General features: G+C 41.6%; 1 protein-coding gene across 4 annotated transcripts; it reads right to left on the bottom strand.

Moving 5' to 3' along the window:
• Positions 1–2,132: 2,132 nt before the first annotated feature.
• Positions 2,133–26,306, bottom strand: LOC131481794 (cytochrome P450 2C14-like). 4 transcript variants are annotated; one of them, XM_058672020.1, is made up of 9 exons: positions 26,139–26,306; positions 23,580–23,742; positions 23,172–23,321; positions 21,113–21,273; positions 14,565–14,741; positions 10,359–10,500; positions 6,295–6,482; positions 4,494–4,635; positions 2,133–2,341 (listed from the first exon to the last, which is right to left on the bottom strand). In XM_058672020.1, the coding sequence occupies exons 1-9, from the start codon at positions 26,304–26,306 to the stop codon at positions 2,160–2,162; spliced, it is 1,473 nt and encodes a 490-aa protein (XP_058528003.1). In that variant the 3' UTR covers positions 2,133–2,159. The 4 variants fall into 4 exon arrangements, with proteins under 4 accessions (XP_058528003.1, XP_058528004.1, XP_058528006.1 ...); XM_058672021.1 differs by having other exon boundaries at positions 21,113–21,244; positions 23,173–23,321; XM_058672023.1 differs by lacking the exon at positions 14,565–14,741.
• Between the last annotated feature and the right edge of the window lie 1,311 nt (positions 26,307–27,617).

Genomic DNA, 27,617 nt, shown 5'->3' with positions numbered 1-27,617 from the left:
GCCCACACCCATTTTGGGTTTCACTCTTGGGTGCGACAATCTAATCCAGCCTGGCCTACACAGATACCCAGCTCTTACATGACTTCTTGGGTACTGCAGGCCCACACATATTATGTCTCTTGAGAGCATCAACAGATGCTGGAACCCAGTCCAGTCTGGCCCAGTCCAGACATACCTAATTGATGCGGCATTTGCCCAGCCTGGTCTAACATAGCTCCACCTTTCACAAACAGCAGTGGGAGATGCAGCGCAGTATGTGGGTCCCAGTGTTCCCCTACCAGGTTAGTTAGTCCTGGATTCTGTGTGTCCTGCCGAAACCTTCAACCCAGTTGCCATGGCACACCCACAGCCTCAGCTCTTGCAGACAGCTGTTGCAGCCCAGCCTGTCCAGGCATGATCCATACCACGTCATGAGTCTCCTTTATGCCAGCAGCTACTAAGGCCTGGCCAAGCCAGACCTGGTGCACACATTTGGAGACAGGGGCTGTATTCCTGCCTGGCATGACACACCCCCAACACCAACTCATGTGCTCAATGAGGGAAAAGGGGAAGTAGGCTGCAGATCAATAGGGGAGTTCCCAAGTTCTCCAACCAGACCTAGACCAGTGCCTGTGAATGCAGGCGCCCTGCTTGACATGGTCTGGCACCAGTCCCTGAACTTGCATGCATTGATGAGTGCGGAAGCCTGGCACCAATCGGTATTCTCCCAGCCTCAGTCAGTCCTGCAAGTGTTACAGGTGTTCCTGTCAGGAGAGTTTCATGGTCTAGCCTGAACTGGCTCATCACTACCCCAACTCTCTGCATAATCCATCAGGTGCTATAGTCCCACAGAAGTCAAACCCACAGTTCCCATACAGAATCTGCCCCAAGAACTAGTTCTCTCATGAAGGAGTGGGTATTGTAGTGAAACATGATGTGGCACACCCCCTGCTGTGACATTCACTGGTGGAACTGCAACCCAGTCCTGCCAGGCATATCCCCAGTCCCTGCTTCTTTGGTGAGCACCAGCAGGTTTCAGGTGATGCTGTGTAGTCCAGCCCAGGTTTCCCACCTGGATGGGTGCCTTGGCCTGACCCGGACATGACCTGCTGTTTACCCTCTCTAAACCACTCTGTCTCAGTCCCTGCCCTGCCTTTGAGGGCAGTGGCATGTTCCATGGAAGACCCAAGAAATCATTTCTTTCCTTTCAAACATGTCTTCAGCTGCTACTACTCCAATATCCCCAGACTCCTTTCCCAGGGTAATCTGTTGCCAGACCACCACTGCTTGGAGCTGCCCAGGCATGTCCCAGCCTGCTTTCTCCAAGTATGTTGAGAAAAAAAAAGAGAAAAGAAAGGAAAAGATAATAAGCAGCTATCCTGGCATATTGGTTTAGTTAACACAAATTTGGCATTAACAAGGCCCAGAATGCCACCAGCTCTTCTCTGCTTGTCTCCCAACAGTGTAACGCTTACCTAGGCACAAAGCAACCTAGGCAATTGCCTAGAGCTAGGGATTGAAACTTATTTTTTTTTCCCCATGATTAATGCTTTCTTTGAGAAGCAGAGTGACTGATAGATGAAGAAAGGCACAGGTACTTTAAGTTTCCCTTTTGTAATCCTTTCAGTATTCCCCTATAGATTGAAGTTACACCTAACACTGTTTCTCTCTTTCACATTAAAATTATAGTACCTACACATCACAACAGAGTTCCTTTTCTGTTTCACTTTGGGAATATCATTATAAAGACCAACATGGGTTCCTAGTAATTGATTTTATTTCACTACATATTCACTACATTATATACAAAGATGGAATTTAGAAAAATGACTTAACGTTTAATAATGCTTTTATTCTGGACACTTAGGAAAGAAAGAAATCTGAATTATCAAATACCAATCATCTTCCACCATTTCACACTGATAACATATTAATAACGCAGCATTAGGCATGGATTGAAACATGTGGTGGTCAAATCAGAAATTACAAGCTACCAGGAATAGCAAACATACACTTATGAAGGACCCAGAAGACTTCCTAGTGGAGAGTAGATCTAGAGAAATGAGGATAAGTCAGTTACACAACATGGAAGGAACTGATGCTGGGGGAATGGATCCAGGGTGCTTGGAACAGAAGAGCTATAGAAAACAGCAGAGCAGCAGGCCTGTGACCTGCCCTCTTTAGACAGGAAGGAAGCTGAGCTTGTAAAACCGGGGCACACGGGATATTCCACTAACAAGTGGAGTGGTGTCAATGTGCTCTGGGTCAACTTGAGACTTCAGCTTGAAGTTCTGTAAGATGGTGGTCAGGAATAGAAACAGCTCCATGCGGGCCAGGGCCTCTCCCACACACGCTCGCTTTCCTGAAAATAACAAGCACAGGGGATTTTTCATCTAAGCATTGAGTCTGAAATGATCAAAACAAGTATTCAGTAACTAAGTGATTAATGATTGAATTGATAAGTGAGTGGAAGACAAGGTAGTTGGGAGGGTGTTGTGATATACACAAGGAAAGAATAATGAACACTTGCTATACAATAGCCTAATGTAACATCTGTCATTTCTCAACAAATGTTTATTGACTATCAGTTCCATGTCACACATTTAATTCACTATTACCACAATGTAACCACTATGAGTTTATGTGAAGTTTTAAAAGTCACACATTGTGGACAGTAGGTTAAAGAAAGATGGGATGAAGGAAGGACATTCACACATGAGCATAAATATTGATCAAATGGAATGTAACGGTAAGATTTTTAAAGCTCAAGGACTATTAAAGCCATGAGAAACTTTCCACCTTATACTTTTTAATGAAGTATTGAAAACCACTCTAAAGTATAAATAATGAAAATTTTGATCAAAATAAACATTTTTAATTCTACCTTCCATTAATTAGATTAATTCACTTATGACCCTTTAAAATTCAGAGGGCCCAAATGTAGCCTAGTAACTAAATCCTCGCCTTACATGCACTGGTATCCCATATGGGCACTGCGGTTCTTGTCCTGGATTCTCCACTTCCAATCCAGCTTCCTGCCTTTGGTGACTTCCAATCCAGCTCCCTGCCTGTGGCTCAGGAAATAATGAGAATCTACAAAGCCTTAACACTATGCGACCACTTGGAGGACTGGGAAGAAGTTCCTGACTCCTGGTTTCAACTCCACTCAGCTCTTGTTGTTGCAGGCATTGTACCATTTACTGAGTGAAACAATGGACAGATCTTTCTCTCTGTCTCTCCTTCGTCTGTAAATCTTACCTTCCAATAATTCAATAATAAATTTTAACAATTCTGCAGAATATTTAGCCAACTATTACCTTTCTGCCTATCAGGACAGTGTATAACTGTGCGGTTCCATAAGACATGCTGTCCATTTAAAACCATTAATGATTATCATGCCCATATCTGATAATGAGGTCAAAATGGTTGTATTGGACCCTCATGATTTATTCCCGATTATGTTCTCGATTATGTTTAGCATCACTCCTTTAGTGTAAGCATCCCCATTCAGCTCTAGACTTATCCTACCCTCATCAACATTGCCAATCCTGCGTTTTCATGCTGTCCCATCGATCTCAAAAGCTCTTTTCTTCTGCTTCCTTTTGGAACCTCTATCTCATGTCCCATGTCAATGACCAGAAGCCACTTCCTCATCTGCCACCTCAGCAGCCTGTGCTTTCCTTCCTCAAAGCACTCATCCTAATGGTTGCTATACTCTGGCTACTTCCTTCCTTCAGAATGTGAAGGCAAGTGTCTTAACAGCATTTTATGCACCCTGGGATACTAACTCCCCACAGTTCTAGGTCCATGCTGTAGCAGGATGAGTTAAACCACTGCCTGCATCACCTGCTTCCCAGAACAATGCTGGTTCTATTCCCAAACACTCCACTTCTGCACATTTCTTGATAATGTACCTGGGAAAGCAACAGAAGATAGCATAAGTTCATGGGACACTGCATGCATGTATGAGCCCCTGATGGAGTTCCAGGCTCCAGGCTTTGTCCTGGCCAGACCTACTTCTCGAAGTATTTACAGAGAGAACCAGTAAGTGGAGGATCTGTCTCTCTCCACAGCACCACATCTCTGTCTGTCTCCCAGTCTCTGTAGCTTTGACTTTCTTATAAATGAAAAATAAAGAAATCCCTTAGATCAATCAATGTGAGGACCATCACCAAAGTACATCAAAACTATCAATACATGATAGCTATCACTGTCATGATCAATGAGGAAAGTTTAAATGAGTCTCATTATAAGAGAAACATGTGGGTACTAAAGTATATCTACGTCACCAGAATTCAGTTAGCATATACTTCAGGTTGCTCAGTTTGGAAGAACTGGTCATACCCAAAATACCTTACAAATATAGTTTTACAGGCATTAGTAAGATAGACACAAGGAGTGAAACTCTAATCACAAACAATACATCTATTGTTTCCATCACACAAACTACCCAAGTTTACACAGATTTCAAAAATATGTTCTGTACCCTCTGTTCATTGGAAATAAGTGGTTACCTGTTGAGAAAGGTACGAAGTAATCACTTTTCCTAAAATTGCCGCTCTTGTCCAGGAAGTGGCCAGGGTCAAACTCCTTTGGGTTGGGGAATTCTTTGTTGTCATTCAGCACAGAACTCAGGGAAGGAAATATGGTTGTGCCCTGGATAAAACAGACAGAGAAACTGAATTCTGAAGAAGCCAAGTAATTGTAAGAAAGGATGGAAATTACTTTCTAAATCTCTATCATCTGTAGATGAGAAAACCCATGTGCAAAGGGGTACAGTGTCATTTCAGCCAGACCATGCAATAACCAGGATGAGCTGAAACTCAGGAAAATTATTTCCCTCCAGTAGCATTTGATGTACTGAGCCATTTGAAACTCAGTGGCCAGTTATTCCTCACTCAACCCAGAATTCCAGCAAGCCTGCACTTGGGTGCCTGCACCCACTTGCTGCTCTAATCTATTCTATGCACAGTAGAAGACCACAAATAAAAGTAATGTAGTGCTTATTTTTATTTTTAAAAACACATGAAAATATTTTGAATGTTTCTAAATGTTTGAGGAAATACATGTATGTACCTTGATGAAATAAATGTGAGAGCAAAGCTTCATAATTAAACTACAAACTACAAACATCCTGAACCAATACAGCAAATCTAGTGCAGCTGCATAAGATTCAGTGTAAGATAATATGTAAGTGCTTCCTGTATTTACTGATTACATATTGTATAAAGACAGTCCTGAATCAATGGCCATACTTACAGATGCAGAGAATCTACTTCATTCAACCCTACATGCATTCATCATAAAAAGGATTAGGACAAGAGGGTAAATTTTTATTAATGAAAAATAAATTTAAGAAGGTTGCTAGATATCATGTAACAAAAATAAGCCAATTTTATTTCCCTATATCAAAACCAAACAGACTATGAATCTATTTCCAAAAGACTATAATCAATTGAAAAATGCCTGCTCTCAATGGAAGATTTTTTTTCTGTACAAGTCAAAGAAATTAAAATAAAACAACAGTGCTGAAAAATAAGTCGTCTTCCAAATATTGGACATAAGTATGGGTTGCAAAATAATCTGTGAGTTGGAAAATCCAGCATTAAATGTCATCAACTTATTCCAAATTCATCTAAAAATGTATTGCCACTCTGATAGAAGTCCTGAGTGTTGGAAGCTGATAAGCTGATATATTTAACACTTATATGGAATTGTAAGCACCTAAAAGTAGTACACCTATTTCAACAGTAGAGAAAAATTCTAAGACTCTAGAAATCAAGATTGTAAGGGAAGATTTTTCTTTCAAAGATTCATCTTAATGTATTCAAAACACATACTTACAGAAACAGAGCAAGAATAGTATAGAACGGACGGAGTGAGGGGCAGAAGGAAACAGAGAAGCTTCATCCACTGCTTCTCTCTTCAAATGGCCACAGCAGCAAGAGCTGGTTCCGATGAAGCTGAAAGCGTCTCCCTGTTGACCTGTGTGAGTGCTTGGACCTACAACTTGGGCAATCTTCTCTGTTATCCCAAGCACATCAGCAGGGAGTTGGAGCTGAAGTGGAGTAGCCATGACACATATTGCACATGTGAGCTGCTGACTAACTGACAGAGGAGTCACTCACTATGCCACAATTCTGGGCCTTATGCAGTTTTCATAGCTGCAAACCACAAAGGCACAAATCAGTCTATTAAGACACCCCACTTAGGAGGCTCACACTGCTCTCAGGCTGTGCTAGTGGAAAATTGAAATCATTCTGTGTTGGGGAACTTCAAGATCACAGACCTGTGGTGTAGGAGAAACAAACTTACCTTGGGGATGATGTAGTTTCTGAATTTAACATCACAGGTTGTTGTATGGGGCGCAGCATTAGGGGCAAGGTCAATGAATCTCTGGATCTCATGTACGACAGCGTCCGTGTAGGGCATCTGGCTCCTGTCCTGCATGCAGGGGCTCCGGTCTCTGCCGATCACACGCTCAATCTCCTCCTGCACTTTAGCTGAGAAGACACAAGAGAGGAATCAGGGACTAGGATCAGCACAGCCCATGTCTCACAGCACGTGAGGGCTGAGTGAAGCAGGAGGCAGGTGTCCAACAGTCCTGAAGATCAGAGTGTACAGAAAGCATCACTGCAGCAGACACAGGAGGTTCATGGGAAATTCTTCCTATGAGAAACTGGGCTTGTACTTTGGCCGTGTTCTATGAAAATACATTTATATGCACAAACTTACTTTGATTAAAGTAATGCATATAACTCATCCACTTGATGAAATGCTAGTCTAACTTAATTTTGAAATAAACAAAAATCTTTTCTTAAATATTATTTTGATTGTAATGTCAGATATACAGAGAGGATGAGAGACAGAGAGGAAGATATTCTGTCTGAAGATTCTCTCCCCAAGCCACCGCAACAGCCAGTGCTGCTCCACAGCCAGGAGCCCAGATCCTCCTCCGGCTCTCCCAAGTGGGCTCAGGGTCCCAAGGCCTTGGACAGTCCTTGACTGCTTTCCCAGGCCACAAGTAGGGACTGCACGGGAAACCGGGCTGCCAGGATTAGAACCAGCGCCCATGTGGGATCCTGGCACATTGAATGGGAGGATTTAGCCACTAGGTCATGGCGCTGGGCCCTACTATAATTCTTTTTAAAAAACAAAAAATAATGACATTTGGCACATGCTAATCATTGTTTTTGAAAAGGAAGTAGATATTTTGTAGGACACTACTCAATAGTATTTGTAAATAGGTTTTTATAATCAGATATACATATGGCTATTGATGTGTGTGTTTAGTGTTAGTTTCTTTGCAATTTTGACTCTTTCATTTGAATTTATCACACAGATGGCTGATTTATCACACAGATGTCTGAACTACCTCAGATGATTATTTCAAAACTTGTGCTCACATTTCTATTGCTTTTGATTAGGTTGCAATTGTTCATATTATGGGATACATTGTGATCATTTCATGCATTGTATTTCGTAATTCACGTTAGTTTAGACTCCAATCACCAAGTAGTTTTTACATTTCCAATGAATATTTTTTCATTACACGTATTCGTGATGTATCAGATTTCAGTATAGAGTATGTTCTGATCAAGACATTGTTCCCTTTGGTCATGAATTTACGTTTACAAACTTCAACCTCCCCTCTTCCATTTCTTCATAAAGACATAGTAAGTCCTCATACACTGTACCCATCCATTCTGCCACACAACACCACAACCTACTCCCACTCTCACGTGGATTTGGTACCAGTTATACCATAATTTGACCTAGGTGTGTTCATTTTGTTCTAAATATAGGATATTGGGGCCACCATTGCTGCTTACTGGGTAGAGGCCACCCCATGCGACATCAGAATCCTTTATGGACACCAACTTGCATCCTGGCTGGGCTGCTCCAACCTGTCTCCACTTCCCATCCCATATGAAACTCCTGCCTCATGGCTTCAGGCTGGTCTAGCTCTGGATGCTATAGTGGAAGATATCTAACTACATCTCTCTCTCTCTCTCTCTCTCTATCTATCTATCTATCTCTCTCTCTCTCCATCTTATCTCTTTTTCCTGACTTGCTCATAAATACATAATTTTAGGACCTGACAAGATTTCTCAATCAGCTAATCATCCAGTTTCAAGTGTCAGCCTCCCATATTGGAATAGTTCGTGTCATGGCAAGTCCACTTCCCATCGAGTACCCTGATTGTGGCATGAAAGGATGGAACGATATTTCTGGACTCTGCACCTGCTTTGGGGACCCAGAAGAAGTTCCTGGCTCCTGGTTTCAGGTCAGCTAGTCTCCAGGCATTGCAGCAGTATAAGAGGTAAATCAAAGGAAGGAAGATCATTCTCTCTGTCTCTCCTTTGCTCTGTAAAACTGCCTTTGCAATAAAAAAAATGCCTTTTACCCCAAAATTTTAGGTAAGTCTTACACACAAAATAAAATATAAGGAATGCTTTTCAAGACAGAAACGCATTCCATTAAGTGTGGGTATGTGTGTTTAATGCTTCATGTATCCATAATTGTCAAGGAGCATCAAGGAGGACTCCAGATCTAAATTATTATAAATAGTGCATGAAAAAACACAGGAATATTGCTATGTATTTAAGATCCTGAGTTGATCTTCTCTGAATCTATACCTCAATATTCAACACCAGGAATATATAATGTTTATTTTAGATTTCTGAGAACTATATTACCATGTGTATGTAAGTAATAACTAATTGCTGATTTTATCTATTTTTACTAATTTCTATCCTTGCTACCAGGGAACATGAGGACAGCTCTCTCCACCCCACATCAGACAAAGTGTCAAAGTGACCCACCTACAGACACGCATGCACACAGGCTCTTCCCTCACTCCGTTCCTCCAGTGTTTATGTCGCACTTTCTGCTACATCAGTGTTCAGCCCACACATCACTGTGGCTTACAGCTCCTTGATTATGGACAAGACAGCTAAGATCTCTGTTGCTCCTTTGTGTGTTCATGCTTAAACTGTTGATTTCAATTCCCAGGTGCAGATACTAATTTAGAAGTCTTGCAAATGCTCTTATGTGTTTTAACTGCTAGTATTCATTATTCTCATTACTGACAGCAACAATTAAATACCCATTTCTCTTAGACCTGGGTGTCTCTCTTTACACACACATTATCCCCTGGCCCACTGTGAAGTGGTGTTTCCAGCTCTGATACCCTACACACTTCCTATTCCTCCCAGATCCCAATGTCAGTCCACGGCCCAAGAAATCTTCTTACATGAACTCAACTGCCTGCAAGGAGACACCATCTAGGGTCTGTCTGCGAAAGGAAAGCAGACAATGAACTGCCACTGGTAAGACTCTGAAAATAAGCAAGCAAGTCAAGGATTTTCATGCCTTTCTATTCCTGAGTGTTTATATACACTGCTGATAGACACATTTATCTCTAAATAAAATCTTTATGGTTTGTCTTTACTCTTTAGTCTTCTGAAATGCCAAGACCCTGTGTTTTTTTGGATATATTCATCTATTTAATTTAATTTACTTTACAGTGAGAACTTTCCTGGCAGATGGCAGCACCTGCAGGCCTCTCCACGGGTGCTTCCTTGCTCTGACGGCACTTAGGCTGGAGCTTCAATCTCACAGAACTGGAGGTCTTGTCATCTGCTCTGTGGGGTGAGAACAATTCAGGATTCACCAGGAAGGATGCTCATCTGTGATTGAACTATCATAGTTTCAATGGGTTTCTGAACCAATATATATATTACTTATATATATATATATGTAATCCAATACACAGAAACAGAAGCTACTAGAGAACGGTAAATGCTTATTTAAAAAGAAAAAACATGATTTGTAAAAGGTAAACCTTCAGCAGAATTCATTTCTGGACACAAGTTGCTAGGTTGATAAAACCCTTAAACACACCACCTCACCTATATACAAATTTAGTATTAGGAAAAAAACTTTTCAGTGTTGGAAAATGATGTCCCAGCATAGGAACACTAAATTGTTGACTTAACAAAAGACCTCTGAAAGACTAACAGCTATCCAAAGTGTTCTGCTCTCAGGGAAAAACCAGCAGTCAGTCCCAGGGCAGTTCATGAAACCTGTGCCTATGGCAGACCCCTCCGTGGAGCCCAGATGCTTTACCCACAGTTGTAGTCACTGTCCTCAGCTTTATGACATTGACTACTGCTCTCATGTCCTCACTGTCCCAGTTACGCTTCCTGTCGTGCACATTGCTCTCATCATTATCCCTTCATCAGAGCTGCACAAACTGCAGCTTCCAGTACAGAATCTAAAGGAAAAAGCTGCTCTGAGAGAAACAAGGTGCAGGCTAAGGCCCGGCTTCCCGGTGTCTCTGCTGACCCTGCCATGCTCTCTCCCGGTGCTCATACCTGCGACCTCAGGATGCTTCAACAGGAGCAGGAGCCCATATTTCAGGGTGGTGCTGGTCGTCTCTGTTCCCGCAACAAACATATCAAGCACCGTGATCAACAGGTTCTCAATAGTGAATTCACTCTGTGGATTGTGCTTTTCCTAGGAATTAATTGAAAATTTGATATTGTGCTAGTGCACATTTTATCACACTCAGCCCAAGACAACTCAGATTTCTCTAAAGGGTACAATTAAGATGGAAAGGACAATATTAAAACACTCTCAGCTGCTGGATCTAGAAGACATTATGTTAAGTGAAAGCAGTTAGACACAGACAGATAATCACTATATGTTTTCACCCATATATGAAAATGCAGAATCAAACCAAAAAATTTGATATGAACAATGCAGGACAGATGGAGGGAATTTGATTTATAAAAGTAACAAAGGGTCAGCATTGTGGCTTTGATATTAAAACAATTGCCTGAGATCGTGGCATCCGATATGGACAAAGCTTTGCATCTTAATACAAGTCAAATACAATTCTGATTCAGCTCTAGACCTATGGTCTCGGAAAGTCTGTGGAGGGTGACCATACCTGCCTAGGAGATGGTGGATGGCAGGTCTCTTCTCTCTGTAACTTGGTTTTTCATATATAAATTATCCAATCTTTATATTTAAAAAAGAATGGAAGCTGGGTGTGACCCATATGTCAGGACAAGTATTTCAATGCTAATATTGGCAAGGTTAACAGGAAAAGCTGGATATGGTTTTAAGATTATGGCAAACGCAAAATAACATAGTATGTTAAAAAGAGGGAAACTACCTTGGGATTACAAAAATAATTGGAACAACCTCACAGATTTTGTTTTACAAATTTGAAACTATTCTATTATTAAAATGTTTTCAATTACTGTAGTAAAACCATTGGCCTGTATGTGAGCTCAGTTTAGGGAACTGTCAAATCAGGCCAGGCCACTGCATGCACTGGCACATGCAAGAGCCTGGACAAGTGCCAAGTGTAAGGGCTTTGCAGCAGCATCCACTGGCAAGTGCCAAGAGAGGGTGCAAGTTATGTCAGACTGAACCCCTAAAACACCTGGAAAGTGCAAGGTTTGGGACTGGGAGAGGGACATAAGAGAAATTGCAGACCCTCTTCTGCTGGACAGATCCCTGCTGGTAGGCACAAGAGCCAGGTGGACCAGGCTAGACAAGGCAGCAGCACCCATTAGCATACTTGTGGACTGAAATGTGTGGTGGGGTTGCGTGGGCTGAGCTAAACTTCATCACCCATAGGTGTTGAATATGGACCGCAGCTTCCTGCATTCATTAGATTAGGTTTATTGGTGTCAGCTGGGAAATAAATAACTTGAGATCCACTCAATGTCAGATAAATCACTGTGTTGCAAGATATTTTTAATAGAAATTTCATCAATGTGTTCAGAATAAAAAATTAGATCGGAGAAATGAACCGTTAATTGAAAAATACTATAAACTATGTTGAAAAGACTACAAGTTTCAGTGTATGAAACCAATACAGAAGAAGCCCTTCAATTTTCCACACAATCTACACATGTTCTAAATGCACATAAATTTACAAATGAAACTCCAGCAAGACAAAGCCCCATAAGTTGATAAACCACAACAACAACTTAAAATATCCACATAAAACAGGTACAAACAGCTGTGGGAAACTCAGACATCCATCCCATCCCATGCACTGTGTCACACAAGCCAGAAGCACACCCCAGCATTGACTTTCTTCCCGAGCAGACAAGCTTTTAGACCAAACAGATGGGTACCGATCGTGTATTTCTTAATTCTCTAACTTGGAAGTGGTGTTTCTCTAAACCAAAGAAACAAGTAGAAGTTGTATAAAGGATGCACACACAGCCAATGGATTCATCCTCCATGGGTATGACACAGGATGAAATATGAAGGTCATAATTTCCCCCTTTGTGAGAAAGTGGTGTCACTGCTGACAGGAGAGGGTATAGAGAGCCCGTGTCAGGACGCTGACAGGCACTGCACACAGCAAACCTCTGAAATCCTGAGCAGAAGCCTCCCCTTTCCCCCACCCTAGTCCTAAGTACTCCAATGTGCCTAAGGACATACTCATTCATCCTGCAGAGGACTTATGCAGACACTAACTGCCACATATTTATGATTCTCCTGCATCATCAACTACCTGTTTCTACAAGTGCCTGGGCCTTCTCATTCCCAATCCTCCTTAGGTCACAGAAACCAGACATGCAAATGCAGTGGGTCCATATCCAGCAGTGTCTCCCAGTCAGGGATAACAGAGCATTCAGAACATGAGTGCAGGTAGTTTCTGCAAATCCTCTCTCTGGAAAATGGAAAGGGAATGAAGAACAGACAGCCACTCTCAGCCCCATCGGGAGGATACATGATCTGGAATGTGTATCTAACCCCCACATGTACAGCTGCACCTCCACAGCCCGTCTTCTATCCTCACTATCTTGTAGCACTACAGGACAAAGCACATCCTCACCTCCTAGTGAGCACTGAAAACAGAGGAAACAGCTGTGAAGAACATGAACTTCACATGGCATCTCAGAATGACTCCCAGACGGAGGGGTGAGATGCTTGTTATACACAAGGCCAATCTAACAAGATTGGTTGGGGCAGCTCTAGTCTCTAATACACAAAAATTATTGCAAGGAGCAAGGAAAAGCACAAGAGTGAATTGAAAATATGTGACTTATCTGAGATAAAATTCAAAATGTCATTATACAAGTGCTCAATTTAGTAAAGAGGGCACATGAACAAGTGGAGAATTCCCACAGAGATGAAAGTGTTTGAAAGATTAAAAGGAAATCATATAGCTCAAGATGAGTGTGACTGAACTAAGAAGTTCAGATTTACACTTGGACAGCAAACGAGAGGAAATACAACAAGGAACCTCTAATACTAAAGGACTGAAATGTATTGACTGAAACGTGACTGACAATTCCCCAGAATCAAAAATCCAGTTCTGGAAATAACAAACGATATCAGAAACAATAACACCAATAAATCTAAGACCAACTCAAGTCACAAAAACCATCAGGAGAAAACTGAATTCCTACACACAGTGTAACTCAGGTAAGATAATAAGTGAAGATTTTCCAGAGAAGAGCAATATATTCGAATCCTGAAAGAAAAGCTTAAAAAAATACTACATCTGAACAATGAAGGGGAAAAGTGAGTTTTGACATGGTGGCAGAAGTGGCACCAGCCAGTTGCCATTGCCAATAACAGAGTGGCTGAGTCCAAATTCCACCTCGCTCCTGCAGCATTTCCCCGTTAGTTCACTCTAGAGCAGGAGGTGAATGTTCAATTAGTTGGGGCCTGGTCCTCTTTAGGGGACAGTAAGACTGAATCCTTGATTTGTTTATTTGTCCTGGTCTCATTCTAATTGGGAATCTCTCTCTCTCTCTGTCTCTCTGTCTCTCTCTCTCTCTCTCTCTCTCTCTCTCTCTTTCCAAAACCTTTTTTTCTCTTTTCCTCTTCCCCGGATTTTCCCAGTCTGTTCAACTCCTACATTCAAATAAGTTTTACAAAAATGTAAACATTCAAACATATTGGTAACCTGAATAGATAAACTTGATTCCCAATACAGCTCTTAAAAATATCTTGAAAATAGGATGCTGGACTTCTACCATTGTCTATAGCGATGATGTTGTACTTAACAGAATAAACTCAACTGCTGCAAAAAGACAGTCCTAATGCAATAATATGGGAAAATAAGGGGCAGGGAGGGGTAATGGAACAGCAGGAAGGAGAAATCACTGAGTCTATGGAAATGCATTGTGAAATGTAAAACTTCTTTGTACAAAACAACAATCCTGACAGTCGCATTCCAATCAAGAGAAAGAGAGAGAGAAAGAGGGATAGAGAAACCTTCATTCACATTATCCCATATTCTGCAGGATAGGAACATGAGCAAAATCAGTTTCTGTTGGGTATTTTAATTTTTTAACTTATTTCTACATTAACTGTGGTGTGTGCATTCCATGTGACCTCAGATACCATCTAGAAGGAGAGACTATACATTCTGTTAAACAATTCATTTCAAATCCCCCATGATACTTAGTCAAGACCCAAAAACACAGCAAGTACCTAAAATGATGGCCAGATACTTCATATCTGATCATGCAGATGTTCTCAATAAGCACAGAAATTACTAATAAGCTAAAATTGCAGAAAAACAAATAATGCTTTACCTGTTCCATTTTGATCAGGAAACAGTCAATGAAGTCCCGAGGGTTGTTAATGTCCAGAGATTCTTGATGTTCTTTTACTTTTTCCAACACATAATTTTTTATATAAGTATTATTTCTAATTGTTGTTTTCTGACTTCCAGGAAGATAATCAATAAGAATGGGGAACATATTGCAGAGCTTAGGAAGATAATTTAAAAATGCAATTAGAGTACATTTATTAAACAGCTAAACAACACATAAATCTACAAGTCATAACTTTTCTAGAAAAATGCATCTCTACCTTGAGCAGCACCATTGGAGTGTTTGTGCAGATTAACCCTTGGTGCTGACAAGCAGAAGTAAGGGAGAAAGCCCTGATCCCTTGATCAAAGATGACAATAACCTCTTTACACACATACTAGTTTCATCATCTTTATGTCAGTTCTTACTTATTCTATTAATTCTTCCCTACAAACTTAAAATATAGAGTGGCATGAATGTGATCACTCACATTCTATAGAAAAACGGAGAGAGAAGAATGGTTTAACACGTAAATAACCACATCAGGCTCTGCTATGTCTTTATTGAGCCTGCAGCCTCAAGAATAAAATCACCATTGTGTGAATGGGGTAAAAGTGAAAAGATCAAGTAATGCAGACCAAACTTTCAGGATGAAAATCTGGGCTTAGAGTGCTTAGTTACTTCCATAAATCACAAAATGTGTCCACTCATCACAGGACAAAATTGATATTTTTCATGAATCTTTCATCCCCAACCAATCATTTTTTCCAATAAACCTTCCTTTGTTAGTATCCCAAGATTTTCAAAGGTTCTTTGTGGCATCTGTGCTCCCATTCGGCCTCCTTGACATGCCTACTTGGGGTCTTTCAAGCAAACAATACAATGAAAATCCCTCTAAGTCAAATAGTAAACACATATGTGAGAACCAAAACCTTTCAACAGGAACCTGGGATGTCCATGAAGAGTTGTGAGCAGGCTGGTGGGCACAGAAACACCTTGAGAAAACAGGATGTCTGCTTTGATGGGAAAACCACCAGCCAAGGGTTTGAATTTCAGCATGATTTCCAGGCACCTGTGCTCTAAATGCTCAATTCTATTTCCAGGAAGACTTCTATGATACTACAATATGAGCAGTTCTGTGGTGTGCAGTCACTTCACCATTTGATATCAATAAAGAAGTCACAGTAGATAGAGCAAAAGTCCCATTTCTCCTCAAACCTTTTACTAAATCAATTCATACTAGACTGAGTCAGCTTTTTCAGAACTCTAGACCACAGCAAACAGTTTATAGAAACAACAGAAAGCTCAAGGAAACAATAATATTCCAAGAACTTTTTGTCCTGTTATGTGCCATTGGCTCGTCTTACTCCTAAAAGGAAAGTGGACTTCTCAAGGGCAGCCCTGATATCATGGTGGGACTATACTCCACAGCTCCAGACAAAGAGGTTGTGTCTCTGTTCTAATTCTGGCAAAGAACATCCAGAGAATGACCCAAGACATTTGCCTCCATTTGTGTTTAATTATGAATTCACTCAGATGCAAAAAAAAACAAACATTCCTCCATAAACTGTAAGAAAAGCAAATACCCTGCTGCCAACCCTCTGCAAAAGATTGTACTTGAGCTACACAGCACAACATTGAGACCAAAACACGAGGACCTTGGGAGAGAATAGTGTAGACAATTGAGCATTCAAAAGGACCTGAATACTGGGAAACTGACCAAACTGCAAATATACCTTGGCCAGACAGAGGTCTAGGAAGGGAACTGAGAGATGTATTGCACTAGAGGGAAATGAGGAAAGTAAGACCTGAACTTGGAACGCCATGTTCTGAAGAATCAGGAAAGTTGGGGAATCTGACGATGGTCTGAACTTCAGGTTTAAGAGAACAATTTGAGAAATGATGTACATTCACCCTGGTTAAAGAGAACATTCTAAGAAACGAGGCACATTCACCAATGCTGTGATACTGAAAGACCACAAGATGAAGTGTTCCAGGGCCTTTGCTTTTGTGATCTCACACCTGTGTAGGAGAGGTGGATGCAGCCATGGCTGCTCCAACATGCATGGTACATGGGCGTGGGGTAGTATCAGGGAGCTGTTTCCAGAACGAGTCTTCTACAAGCTGGTACCCACATAACAATGAAAACTGTTGTTGGTGTTATTAAAGAACATACATAAGCATAACATTTGAGGGAGTACTTACAAAAAAGTATGGAAAGATGAGATACAGAAGTTAAGGAAGAGAGGCAGATGGAGGAGAGAAGATTTGCATTTGCAGCCTCTAAGAATCATGACAACATTGATACAATGATTGTTCAAAAATGCCAGACAATTGGTGGCATAGTTTTGAGGTGAAAATGGCCTTTTCTAAGCAAGAGACACAATCAGCTGCTGGATCACCAAGGGGACACAGGGATAGAGGTGACAATTTTGTGTCACAGAGGGAACACTGCATATGGTTGAGGTAATTCTGACTAAGTGGAAATTTGGGAGGAACAGAAGGCTCTTGTGGTGGAGCTGGCTGCAGCAGCAGGCGAAATTATGGTGGAGGTGATGATGCATAGAAAGTGTGGAGATGATATTAATAGTCGTGGTTAAAAGCAGCAGAGTGGTTGAGGATGAAGATATGGAAATCAAAAATTGAACCTAGTAGAAAATATGATTCCAATGAAATAAATATTGAAGTACCAATGACAATATATTGCTTGTGGCAATATAATGGTTTTGTAAGTTATAATGAATAGCACCTGTAAAACTAAGGATATAGGGCAAGAGGCAGTTTTGGAAGAATTTGTTAGGGCAGCTTCCGTAGTGGTGTTTCTTCTGGAGCTGGTGGTGGAAGTGGTCAATCAGGTAACTGAAGGATCCAAACCCAACACAAAAGCACTAAGGTTCTTAGCAGGAGAGAGATAGAGAGAGAGAGAGAGAGAGAGAGAGAGAGAGAGAGAGAGAGAGAGAGAGAGAGAGACAGTTAGACAGAGAGAGAGCGCAAAGATACAGGTTACTTTGAAACTCATCTGCAGTGCACAGACAACGACAAAGAATCTGCCAAAAAAAAAAAAAAACCTAAGATGCTTAACATTAACAAGAATCCTTCTAGTTCATGATGTCATAGCCATAATTTCTAGCAACTATAGCCACTGAATAATGGATATAGTGTCAATTAGATGTATATCATCAAGGCCTTTAACTCTGAAAATTTGGTATTTATTTTCCATTCATTACACCAACTATATAGCCTACACATTCCAACAGAAATTTTTAGCTTGAAACAAAAAGAATTGGGGAGTAGACATTAGGTAAATCTTAAGATTTCATTCTGAGGTCCAATGCAATAGCCTAGCAATTACATCCTTGCCTCGCATCCACTGGGATGCCATATGGGTACCAGTTCATGTCCCAGCTGTACCACTTCCCATTCACCTCTCTGTTTGTAGCCTGTGAAAACAATAGAGGATGGCCTAGGGCCTTGGGAACCTGCAATCACAGGCAAGACCCAATGAAGCTCCTGGCTCCTGGCTTCAGAATGGCTCAGCTGCAGTCACTGAAGCCACCTAGGGCATGAACCAGCACATGGAAGATCTTTCTCTATTTATCGTCTTCTATTTGTACACCTCTATTTCCAAAAATGAGTAACGAATAAATAATGAATATTTCACTTTGGAAAAAATTCCTAATTGTAGTCTCTCTACTCATTTCTCACAACAACTGCCACTCTCACCTTCCTGGTAATACATCCATTGGGAGGCAGCAGGAGATGCGGCAACACTTGCACCCATGCCACCCATAGAAAAAACTCAACAACGTCCCAGATTGCTGACTTCAGTTGGCACACTTTTGCTGATGTGGGCAACTGAAGACAGAATCAGAGGATAGACATTTTGTGTCTATGTGAGACAGTCTGAATCTCCTCCAGTCTCTACCAATCAAGTAAACTCAAAGAAAAATAAACATTTTTAGCAATAAAAAGCACAGAAAGGACTTGAGAAAATCCTGAACGTTCACCAGTGACTGACACTGAGGTTCAGTTTGAACAACATGTATAAGTGGAGGTTAGAGGAGCCCCAACACAGATCCAGGCCTTCTGTCCCCTTTCTCATTTTCCTTCCTTTCCATCACTTCTTTTGCTCTTCTTTTGGCAATTACGTCTCTCCATTATGTATCTCTCTCCTGCTTGCTCTCTTTCTCATTTTGTATGTGTATGCAACTTTTTGTTTCTCATTTTTCACTTTCACTTAAAGTTTCATGTCTGTCAATACCAGTTACTAAGAAGGTAAGGGAACAGAGAAAGCATAGCACACACAACACATCAAACACACATTTTCAACGATCTAGAAAAAGTCACTGAAAAACAGCTAATCCGGACGGCTCTGGTCCCCGCCACAATTCCAGCCTAGCACAGCCAAGCTTTCCACCACCTACGTACGTCCATGGGGTGAGCGGCTGGCTGGCAGCCAGTGCGCCATTTGGCGCCAGTCTGTGCCTTCTGGCCACCCGGCCAGGAAGTTCTGGAATTTGGTTTCTTTGATATTCTGCATGAATTGCTCCATGCTGAACCCACAGTACTCTGAGAATGTGTATTAGTCCTTAAGATTCTCAATGGCAGTTATTCTTCCTCTAAAGAACCTGTAGTCACTTTATAGTGCAGATTTCCAACACCAGTTCATTCAAAAGGCAAAATTCTGGGCTTGTCCAGCAGGATACCCCATTACCTGATAGGATGTGGATTCAGTCTCAGAGGGGTCACAGAAGGCAGGACTATGACATTGACTGGCATTCGAGAAACATACTAGGGACTAGTATGTGTCAGGTATGCGTGGACCAATTCCCTAGAAACTCTGACCCCATTGGACAGTTTATAAGGGCCGGTGGAGTCTATGCAGGAGGCATGACAGTCTATGGGGCGCGCTGGGATAACCCAGAGCAACCTCCGGCATACTTAACACTGGCTGAGAACAAGCCTGGTTGGGGAGCTTGGGGGATGCCCTGGCTGGGTGGAGCTTACCACTAAGGGCGCAGGAACTGGAGGGGGGTTGAGTTCTGCTTGGGTCACAGTTATAATCCCTTGGCACAAATATGGATTCGGACTTGACGCACCATGCCAGGTGATACCGCAGCACAGTTTGGTGCTCCGGAGGACCAGGATAGATGTGGGACGGGCTCGGCTAGGTTTCAACCCCAACTGCGCCATATATGAGATATATGTGGGTATGGACGAGCCGTGGCTGGGCTGAAACTCTCAACAGCAGGAACCAGAATGCATTGAAGAGCGGTGCTGGCCGAGGGACCTGCTGGTATGCGTGAAGCCTGACATCAGGAAGGGGTCGGATGGAGGAATCTGAACAGTTCCTCTGACAGGACACTGACTCTACAAATAAATGCCAGAAGCATGGAGGTAAACAACCCAGAAGAGGCTTTGGAAAGTGACCCACCTGCATACACTTGGCTCGGGTTGGGGCAGACCAGGCTGAGTCAGTTCACGTCATCCACTGGTAAGCCCGAGCGCTGGAACTGTGCAGGGGCCTGGCCAGGTTTGGTTGCGATAAAACAGTACAAAACACAAAATGCCAAGGCAAAATGGCCTGTGCCAGTAGGGAATGCAGCACCCAACCAGCACACCTCCCACTGGTTTAGGTGAGGGACAAGTGTGTGATGGGCAGAGCCAGGGAGAGCTGCAATACTCATTGGTTCCATTGGAGGTCGGGGCTCAGAATACATCCAACCCAGGGGTAACAACCACCAGCTGATCGGAGTGATGGACTGTGGCGGGCACCATGCTTACTAGTAGTGCATGTAGGAGCCTGGACTGGGAATGCCTCAAAGTTCCTTTGGGGATTCCCCTGAACAAAATGGAGCAATCAAAATATTACCCAAGAAAAGATGGAAGATGGAGTAGATCAATCAACCACCTCAGCTATATGCTTCCAGCGAAAAACTGGACAAGGGGAAACTCTAAGATAGACTATGTCAATCAGTGGACTCTGCACCAGCCTCATTGTACCTGGACTGTTGCTGATGATATGTTGGAGCTTCTAATTGATAGATGTGACGCTCTGCTGGCTCTGCCTTCAAATCTGAGAGGGCCTCCCTAAGAAGCCGTTGAACTTGACTGGACAGAAGGATGCTGGACTCTGTATGGAGTGAGCCTGTAATTAGGGAATCCCAACGGAACCTGAGCTGTGGTTATGCATCATGGTGAAGGAATTCACCATGGGGCAAGGGTTTGGGGTGAAAGGGGGAGAATCCGAGTACCTATGAAATTGTGTCATGTAATACAATGTAATTAATGAATAAAAAAAAACTGATTGGAGAAGCCGGAAAAAAAAAAAACAGCTAATCCTATAGAAAAACAATAATGGTAAACATGCTACTGGGTAAAAAGATAAAACAAAATCCATAAATAGAATTCAACTTTCTCACAAACTTTGATAGAACACATTGCAAAGTCAAAGTTGAAAAGTGGAGAAGCTGCACTGTAAGACACAATTCTGAGCTTGTCACTGAAGACAAAAAAGTTTCATTCTTAACAAAGGAACATCATCTCACCTGTACGCTCTTGGAATTAACATTCTTGAAAATTTCATTGAATTTTCCCATCAAGTTAAGAAATTGCTGGTCTTTATAATCAAAACGGTTCTGGAAAATCACGGAGCAGATCACATTGCAGGGAGCAGCACCCAGGATAAAGGTGGGGTCACAGGGTGAGGCTAAAGAATGAGAAACATTTTCAAGCACCATTAGAAAAGCCATACAAACCTCCTACACTTTGAACTATGAGACACAGGTGATTTTAGACTCTAAAACAGGAACTATGTACAAATTACCTGACTAGCATCATCTTCAAAGTGCTGAGAACAACACTACTCCCCTTCCCAGAAAGGACTGTTGACCTCATCCCTTATTGAATGACAGTCTTCCAGCTTCAGAAACACCCAATGCCAGAGGAAACATCACAGCCTCTGTGCGCAGGACTCTGACCCCAAGTCAATGTTATTTGGAGGCTAAAGGGAAAACCTGAGAGGTCACCCCTAAACACCTAATAACTCAGGTTATCAGTGTACAGTTATATCTACACGGAAAATGAACAGTCAGTTAAGGAAGCCCTGCTGAGGAGTTTTTAAACACATTAAAAGATTGAAGAAAATGGGTGTAGAAACTACAGAAAGAGGAACACTGACAGAAAGGGTTGACGCAATTCAGGACTTTGAAGGAACAATTAAGGACAGCGAGCATCCATGGAATCAAGGAAATTACCCCCCCCCCAAAATGGTAAGAGAATCATTTGCCTAAAATTAAAATGAAGTTATTCAACTTCCATTCAAACTGACATGGCAAACATCACATGTAAATCCAGAAATGACGTTCTTTGAGCCTTTGAGGTGGGAGGAAATGTTCTTCCTCCCTAGGAGACAATGCCCAGCACCACTAATCAGGTTGCACACCTTTTCTTTGCACTAAACCTGTGCTCTTGTGAAATTCTAGATAACTGTGCTACATAGACATCAAAAGTACGCTGTGTCACCATGAATTTTCAATAATGGTCATTGTTTAGATCAATTTTATTATTTCGCATATAGGAAAAGATAAGTAGAGTAAAGTTTTCTATTTTCTTTTGCATTTTGTATTTTACTGAGCAACATTAGAATGAAACTTTTGTTGCATCCAACACAGCAAAAAATTTTAAATGTAAAAAACAAACAGAATTAACATCCTAGATATAATTAAAGGTGAATTCAGTCAAGAGAATATAAGGAAATGACATGGAATTAAATAACATATGGATAAGGAATTAAATAACAGATGGATATTGAATGCATTAAAAAATGTTTAGGCAGTTAAAATCAAAGCCCTACAGACATAAACACTGAAAAATCTCTAAACATGTTAAGATGTTCATTCCACAAATGCAGACCAACTAGTGACAGTATCTGATACTTTGTCATGCTCCATAATAGTGTGATCAAATCATTCCCAGCAGGCACCCTGGTGAAATGATCTAGTTGTATTTTACAATTAAGTCACAGGAATAAAAATATTATTTTCTCTTTGAAAAATTGAGGTTGCCAAAACAAAGCAAGAACAGAAAAAAAGTCTGATGAGGTTTTTATTCCAAGTACTATATAATGATGAGTATGTGAAGCACAACAACTAAATATCCACAACAGCTCCCTGGACTCTGCTTCAAACAGAGTCCCTGGCCCTGATCCCTGCTCCTCCAGGGAGATGAAAACCACGACAAAAAATGCAGTCGCTCACTGTCCTTGCAACGAGTCCATCCAAGGCTATCACTAGACAGGGGAGAGGCTTCTTATGGACATTTAAAGGGTCAGCCACCAGATCCTAGGATGGCATCAAGCGGCAGTCCCTGGCCCCAGGTACTGATGTGGTTAGACTGCTGGGAGCAGCCCTCTCCGCTCCTCTCCCCTCTACTCCCAGTTACAGGGAGGAAAAAATCAAAAACTAATGTCTCACTACTTTCCCCCATTCCTCAACTTGCCACACCAATCAGTGGTCCTTATGCACATATATCTTCCAACTACGTAATCTTCATCAAAAAATAAAACAAGTGTGATTTTCAAAGGGAGAAAAAGATAAATAAACTCACCATTGGTTTTCCTCAGCTCCTCCACAAGGCAGCGGGCCTCCTCCTGAACTCGTTCCTCTATGCTCCTCTTTCCCATCCCAAAATTCCGCAGGGTCACAAGTGAGAAGCGCCGAGTGTGCTTCCATGTCTTTCCATTGCTGAAAATGACTCCTGAGAGAAGAAGTGGAAAGTCAAGGAGCATTTCAGGAGAAGAAGAGGAAGCTGGCATTTGAAAACTCTGCAGTTAGAGCCCCCAGCTTCTGCACTCACCTTCCCAATATCCATTGTCAACACCAACACACATGCATGTAAATAAACTTGAAAACACACGATCGTATATGTAAACATGAAACATGTGAATGTACAAACAGAAATATGTATGTGAACACATGAAAACACACATGTGTAAATGCACATGAGAACACTGACCTAATCCTTTATTAACTTTGTGAATCACTGGCAAAATCGTTCTTCCAGAAAACTCCTCTCCAAGGTCAATTAGTGCTTCCTTTACTGCTTCATAACCGTGCAACACCACAGTGGGCTTCATGCCCAAATACACAGTGAACACAGGGCCATAGACTTCTGACAGCTGAGGGAGGAAAGAAAAGGAAATCTCATTTGGTTTACATTATGTGAATTACTCAGGTTGTATGAACTCTTGGATAATTTTGTTCTGTCAGATACAACATCAACATTCTGGAAGGTATACACAAACATGATGATGATTACAACAGCGCCACACATGGTGGCTCCCAAAAACCACACCATTTCAGGGAAAATTGGTTTCAGATCATCCTGGCTACTCAACAAGGATTGGTTAGCGTACCTTCTAGATGAATAAGACAACAGTCTAAAGGTTTAGAGATTTGTAATTGTGTCTCCTATGACTAATAAATAGAAGGCCCATATTTAAATTGTGCTTCAGTGACACTGATGCCTGAGAATTTATCAGGACTCATGAGTCAGATCAGACGCCGACCTCACTGCACTATGATGATAATTGGATCACCTACAAAGGTCCTGACATGGGAAGCACAATCAGTAGTAAGGAATACTAGATTTATACTCACCCAGGAACCTTGAAAGGCCAGCCAAGTAAAGCTCTATGTGAGTAACTAGCACTGAATGTGTGGGTACCACCGCAGCAGACCAAGAACACACAGACTTGATGTAAAGATGATTTGACCCCTACTGTGCATTCTCTGAAACAGACATGGGTTTGCACAGTCCAAATGCATTCCATTACCACCCAGAAGACCCTGGTTCATTCTCTCTTTTATTCATTTGTACCATCGAGTATTGTATTCATACAAACCATAAAGTTTTCCTGGACATCAGTAAAAATTTGCATCCCTAACGGTTAAATGACTTACCATAGGTTATTTTTCCTTTATATCAGTAATAATTTGTTTTCTTGAAGTTTAATTCCCTTGGTTATCAAAACACAAAAGCAAAACACAAAGAATAAGTATGGATGATTTATCACTAAAATCAGTATTCACAAAACTCTCTGTTGCATGGGCTTTTATAAACTAAACCAACAATGAAAAGAGTGTGAAACAAATGGCTTTGACTTCACCCTACTGCTTTAAAGCCTCTTTACTGACCAAATGCATTACTTTCTTCCAACTGTTTCTTTTTTTATTTATAAACATTTTTTATTAGTTATTTTGCATTATGTGACAGTTTCATAGGCTCTGGGAACCCCCTATCCCTCCCCCTCCCCTCCCCCCTGGTGGATTCCTCCACCTTGATGCAGTATTTCAGTTCAAATTCAATCAAGATTATTTCCTTGCAAACATATACCAAGCATAGAGTCCAGCTACTTATTGTCCAGATGGGTTGAACAGTTTCTTGGGCAGACCTTTTCTGGTCTGAAGTTAGAGCTGGTAGAATATCATCCCAGTAAATTAAGAGTCCCAATATAACATCAACAGCAATTTGCAATGTTATGGAATTGACATGGTTTTGAGTAACCAGTATGTTAAAAAAAAAGAAAAAAAAACAAGTCCTAACCACAACCTATGATTAGCTCATTGACATTTCAATTTTAGTTCATATACAGGACCGGCTGCTATATACCTTAAAATGGCTATAAGGTACCATTCAGCTGTTTCGTGTCTATTTCATTATAGTATTTAGCCATTTGTTGTGTTAAGGTAAAATTTTGCTGATCTTGGAAGATTTTAGGATAATCTAGACTGGCTTGTAACTCTAACAAGACATTTGTGCAGAATATTTTTTTTTTGGGTGGTGTGCAGGAAAATCCTCAACACCATGGTGAGGAGTAACTAATCTTTGTGTCCCACCCAGCGAGGCATGAGCCAATCCATGCCAGCTCTTTCCTGTCAGATTTCAACTTCTACTTTTTGTTGTTAATTTATTTTAGCTTTTTTTTTTTTTTAGTTTGTATGATTGTTTGCTGTGAGGGGTTTTCTAAGCGATCCCGATGGTCATTGCGAGGGAGAGTGGGGGTCCAGAGGTGGAGCCAGGCTCGGACCAGAGAAAGCTCTCCTCCCTGGTCCAGAAGGACATTTATTGTTCTTCTGTTTCTGCAGACCGCTCAGGGCTTCTGGTTGTCTTTCCGATGTCTTTCCGTTGGTTTCTGCACGGTAGTATTTGGACTTCTTCCATCCCCTGCGGAAGCTCCGGTTGGGGGTGGGTGACCTCAGAGTACTCGGCCTGCGAGGGTATCCAATTCCCTGTGGCCTCCTTGGCAGTTGGGATATAGTCCTTGTTGCTCGTATTAATAGTTTGTGGTGAAGGTCTGGGAGTCTTCATGGTTGGGATCCAAGCTTCCTCCTTACCACCTGCTCCACTCTTCTTCCAACTGTTTCTGAGAACACCACATCAAAAAGTTGAATCCCAAGGGACTGCTTTCTTGGAATAAAATACTTTGGTAATTAATCTCCACTCATGCAATATTTTTAAAACTTAACACAAATTATACATTATAAGCACTGGGACATAACAATGCATACTTACTTTGGTTAGGGATTTGCTTATGTCCTTAAAATCTATCTGTAAGATGTTGCCAAGAATTGGAAGAGGAGTGGGACCAGGCGGGAGGTTCCCTCGCCCATGGCTCTGTTTCCAGAATGAAAAGAGAAGCAAGAGGGAGAGACAAAGCACCAGCACCACCGTGGGATCCATGGAGCCTCCTCTTCTGCCTGAGACAAGTGGGAGCTGGCAACCACAGGCTTTTATAAGTAATCATGGCTCAATACATGTACCTTGACCTATGTACCTACCTGTGGGTTAGATGCACTTCAACTCTCCTTTGATGAACTTTGGTTCATTGACAAAATGAAAACAAGATGTAATTTTCAGTGTTTTGTTTTTCATTGCTCACTTAGTCCTTTCCAATTCAGAGGTTCTAATCAACTCAGTGTGTTTGTGAAGGGGGTAGGCAGGCAGCACAGGCACTCTTTTGTGGTTTTGTAACCAGCCCCAGTGCTTCCAAGCACAGTGAGAAATAAGAATGGATATAATAAATTGTGCATTGAGAAATGTTCAATGTTATGGTTTATGCATTGATGCCAGTTGTGAATTTGTAACACTGAGGGCAATCCAAGTATTCTGTATATTGTATATAAACAGTTTGTTCCTGTAACACTTTCTGAAATACAAGAATATTTTCCTTGAGAATGAGCACCACTATAAATATTTTCATGTGCTACACTAACAGAGTAATAAACATGATAGGTGAAATAACTCACACTTTCAGAACTTGGATGATAGAACATCGTTTCAATTAAATATTCACACCTTGCACCATGAAACACCTTGAATGCAGATAGGACCCTTTATTTCAGGGGAGGAATAGGATCCTACAAACAGGACACTGTAGGGCTCCACAGCTCCCATATGGTATAGCTGGGTTTAGAACGAGATCATTTGATTCCTCACAAGTCAGCTTCAGGGACCACCAGACTGCTCACTGTTTAACAGAGCACTACACTCTCAAAAGAACAAATAAAGACAGGGTTTCTCCACTTGCTTGCACACAGAGGTGACATTCTCTATATAATGAGGACAAAGCCAATCTCAGAAACACAGTGAGAACAGCTGAGGAAACGGTGGGCTCAACCAACTCCAAATCATTTCCACACAGCTCTCCCACTGCTGACATGCCTTGGTATTGTCAGCAATGACATGGTGGGATGAAGAGCACCCAGGAAGAAACTGGGGGCAGAACCACAAGCATGCCCTGAAGTGGAGCCTGAGAGCAAGGACTTCTCCAAACAGATCCAAGGCACAGACGGACCTGCACCACCTGCAGACGCCAATGGCAGATGACCTGGAGTGGGCAAGATTGGAATGGCACTGACACGGAAAGCCTGACTGCATCACCAAGGTGATTGCATGCAAAGGCGTGTTCTTTTGTTTAACATTAAATAAAATTTTTATTACACAAAGGATGTCACATAATTGCATATTTCTCTAGTTTGTACACAATTATTC

Source organism: Ochotona princeps, chromosome 13, assembly GCF_030435755.1.
Source record: "Ochotona princeps isolate mOchPri1 chromosome 13, mOchPri1.hap1, whole genome shotgun sequence".
Classification (NCBI taxonomy): Eukaryota; Metazoa; Chordata; class Mammalia; order Lagomorpha; family Ochotonidae; genus Ochotona; species Ochotona princeps.
This window is presented reverse-complemented; position numbering and strand designations above follow the sequence as displayed.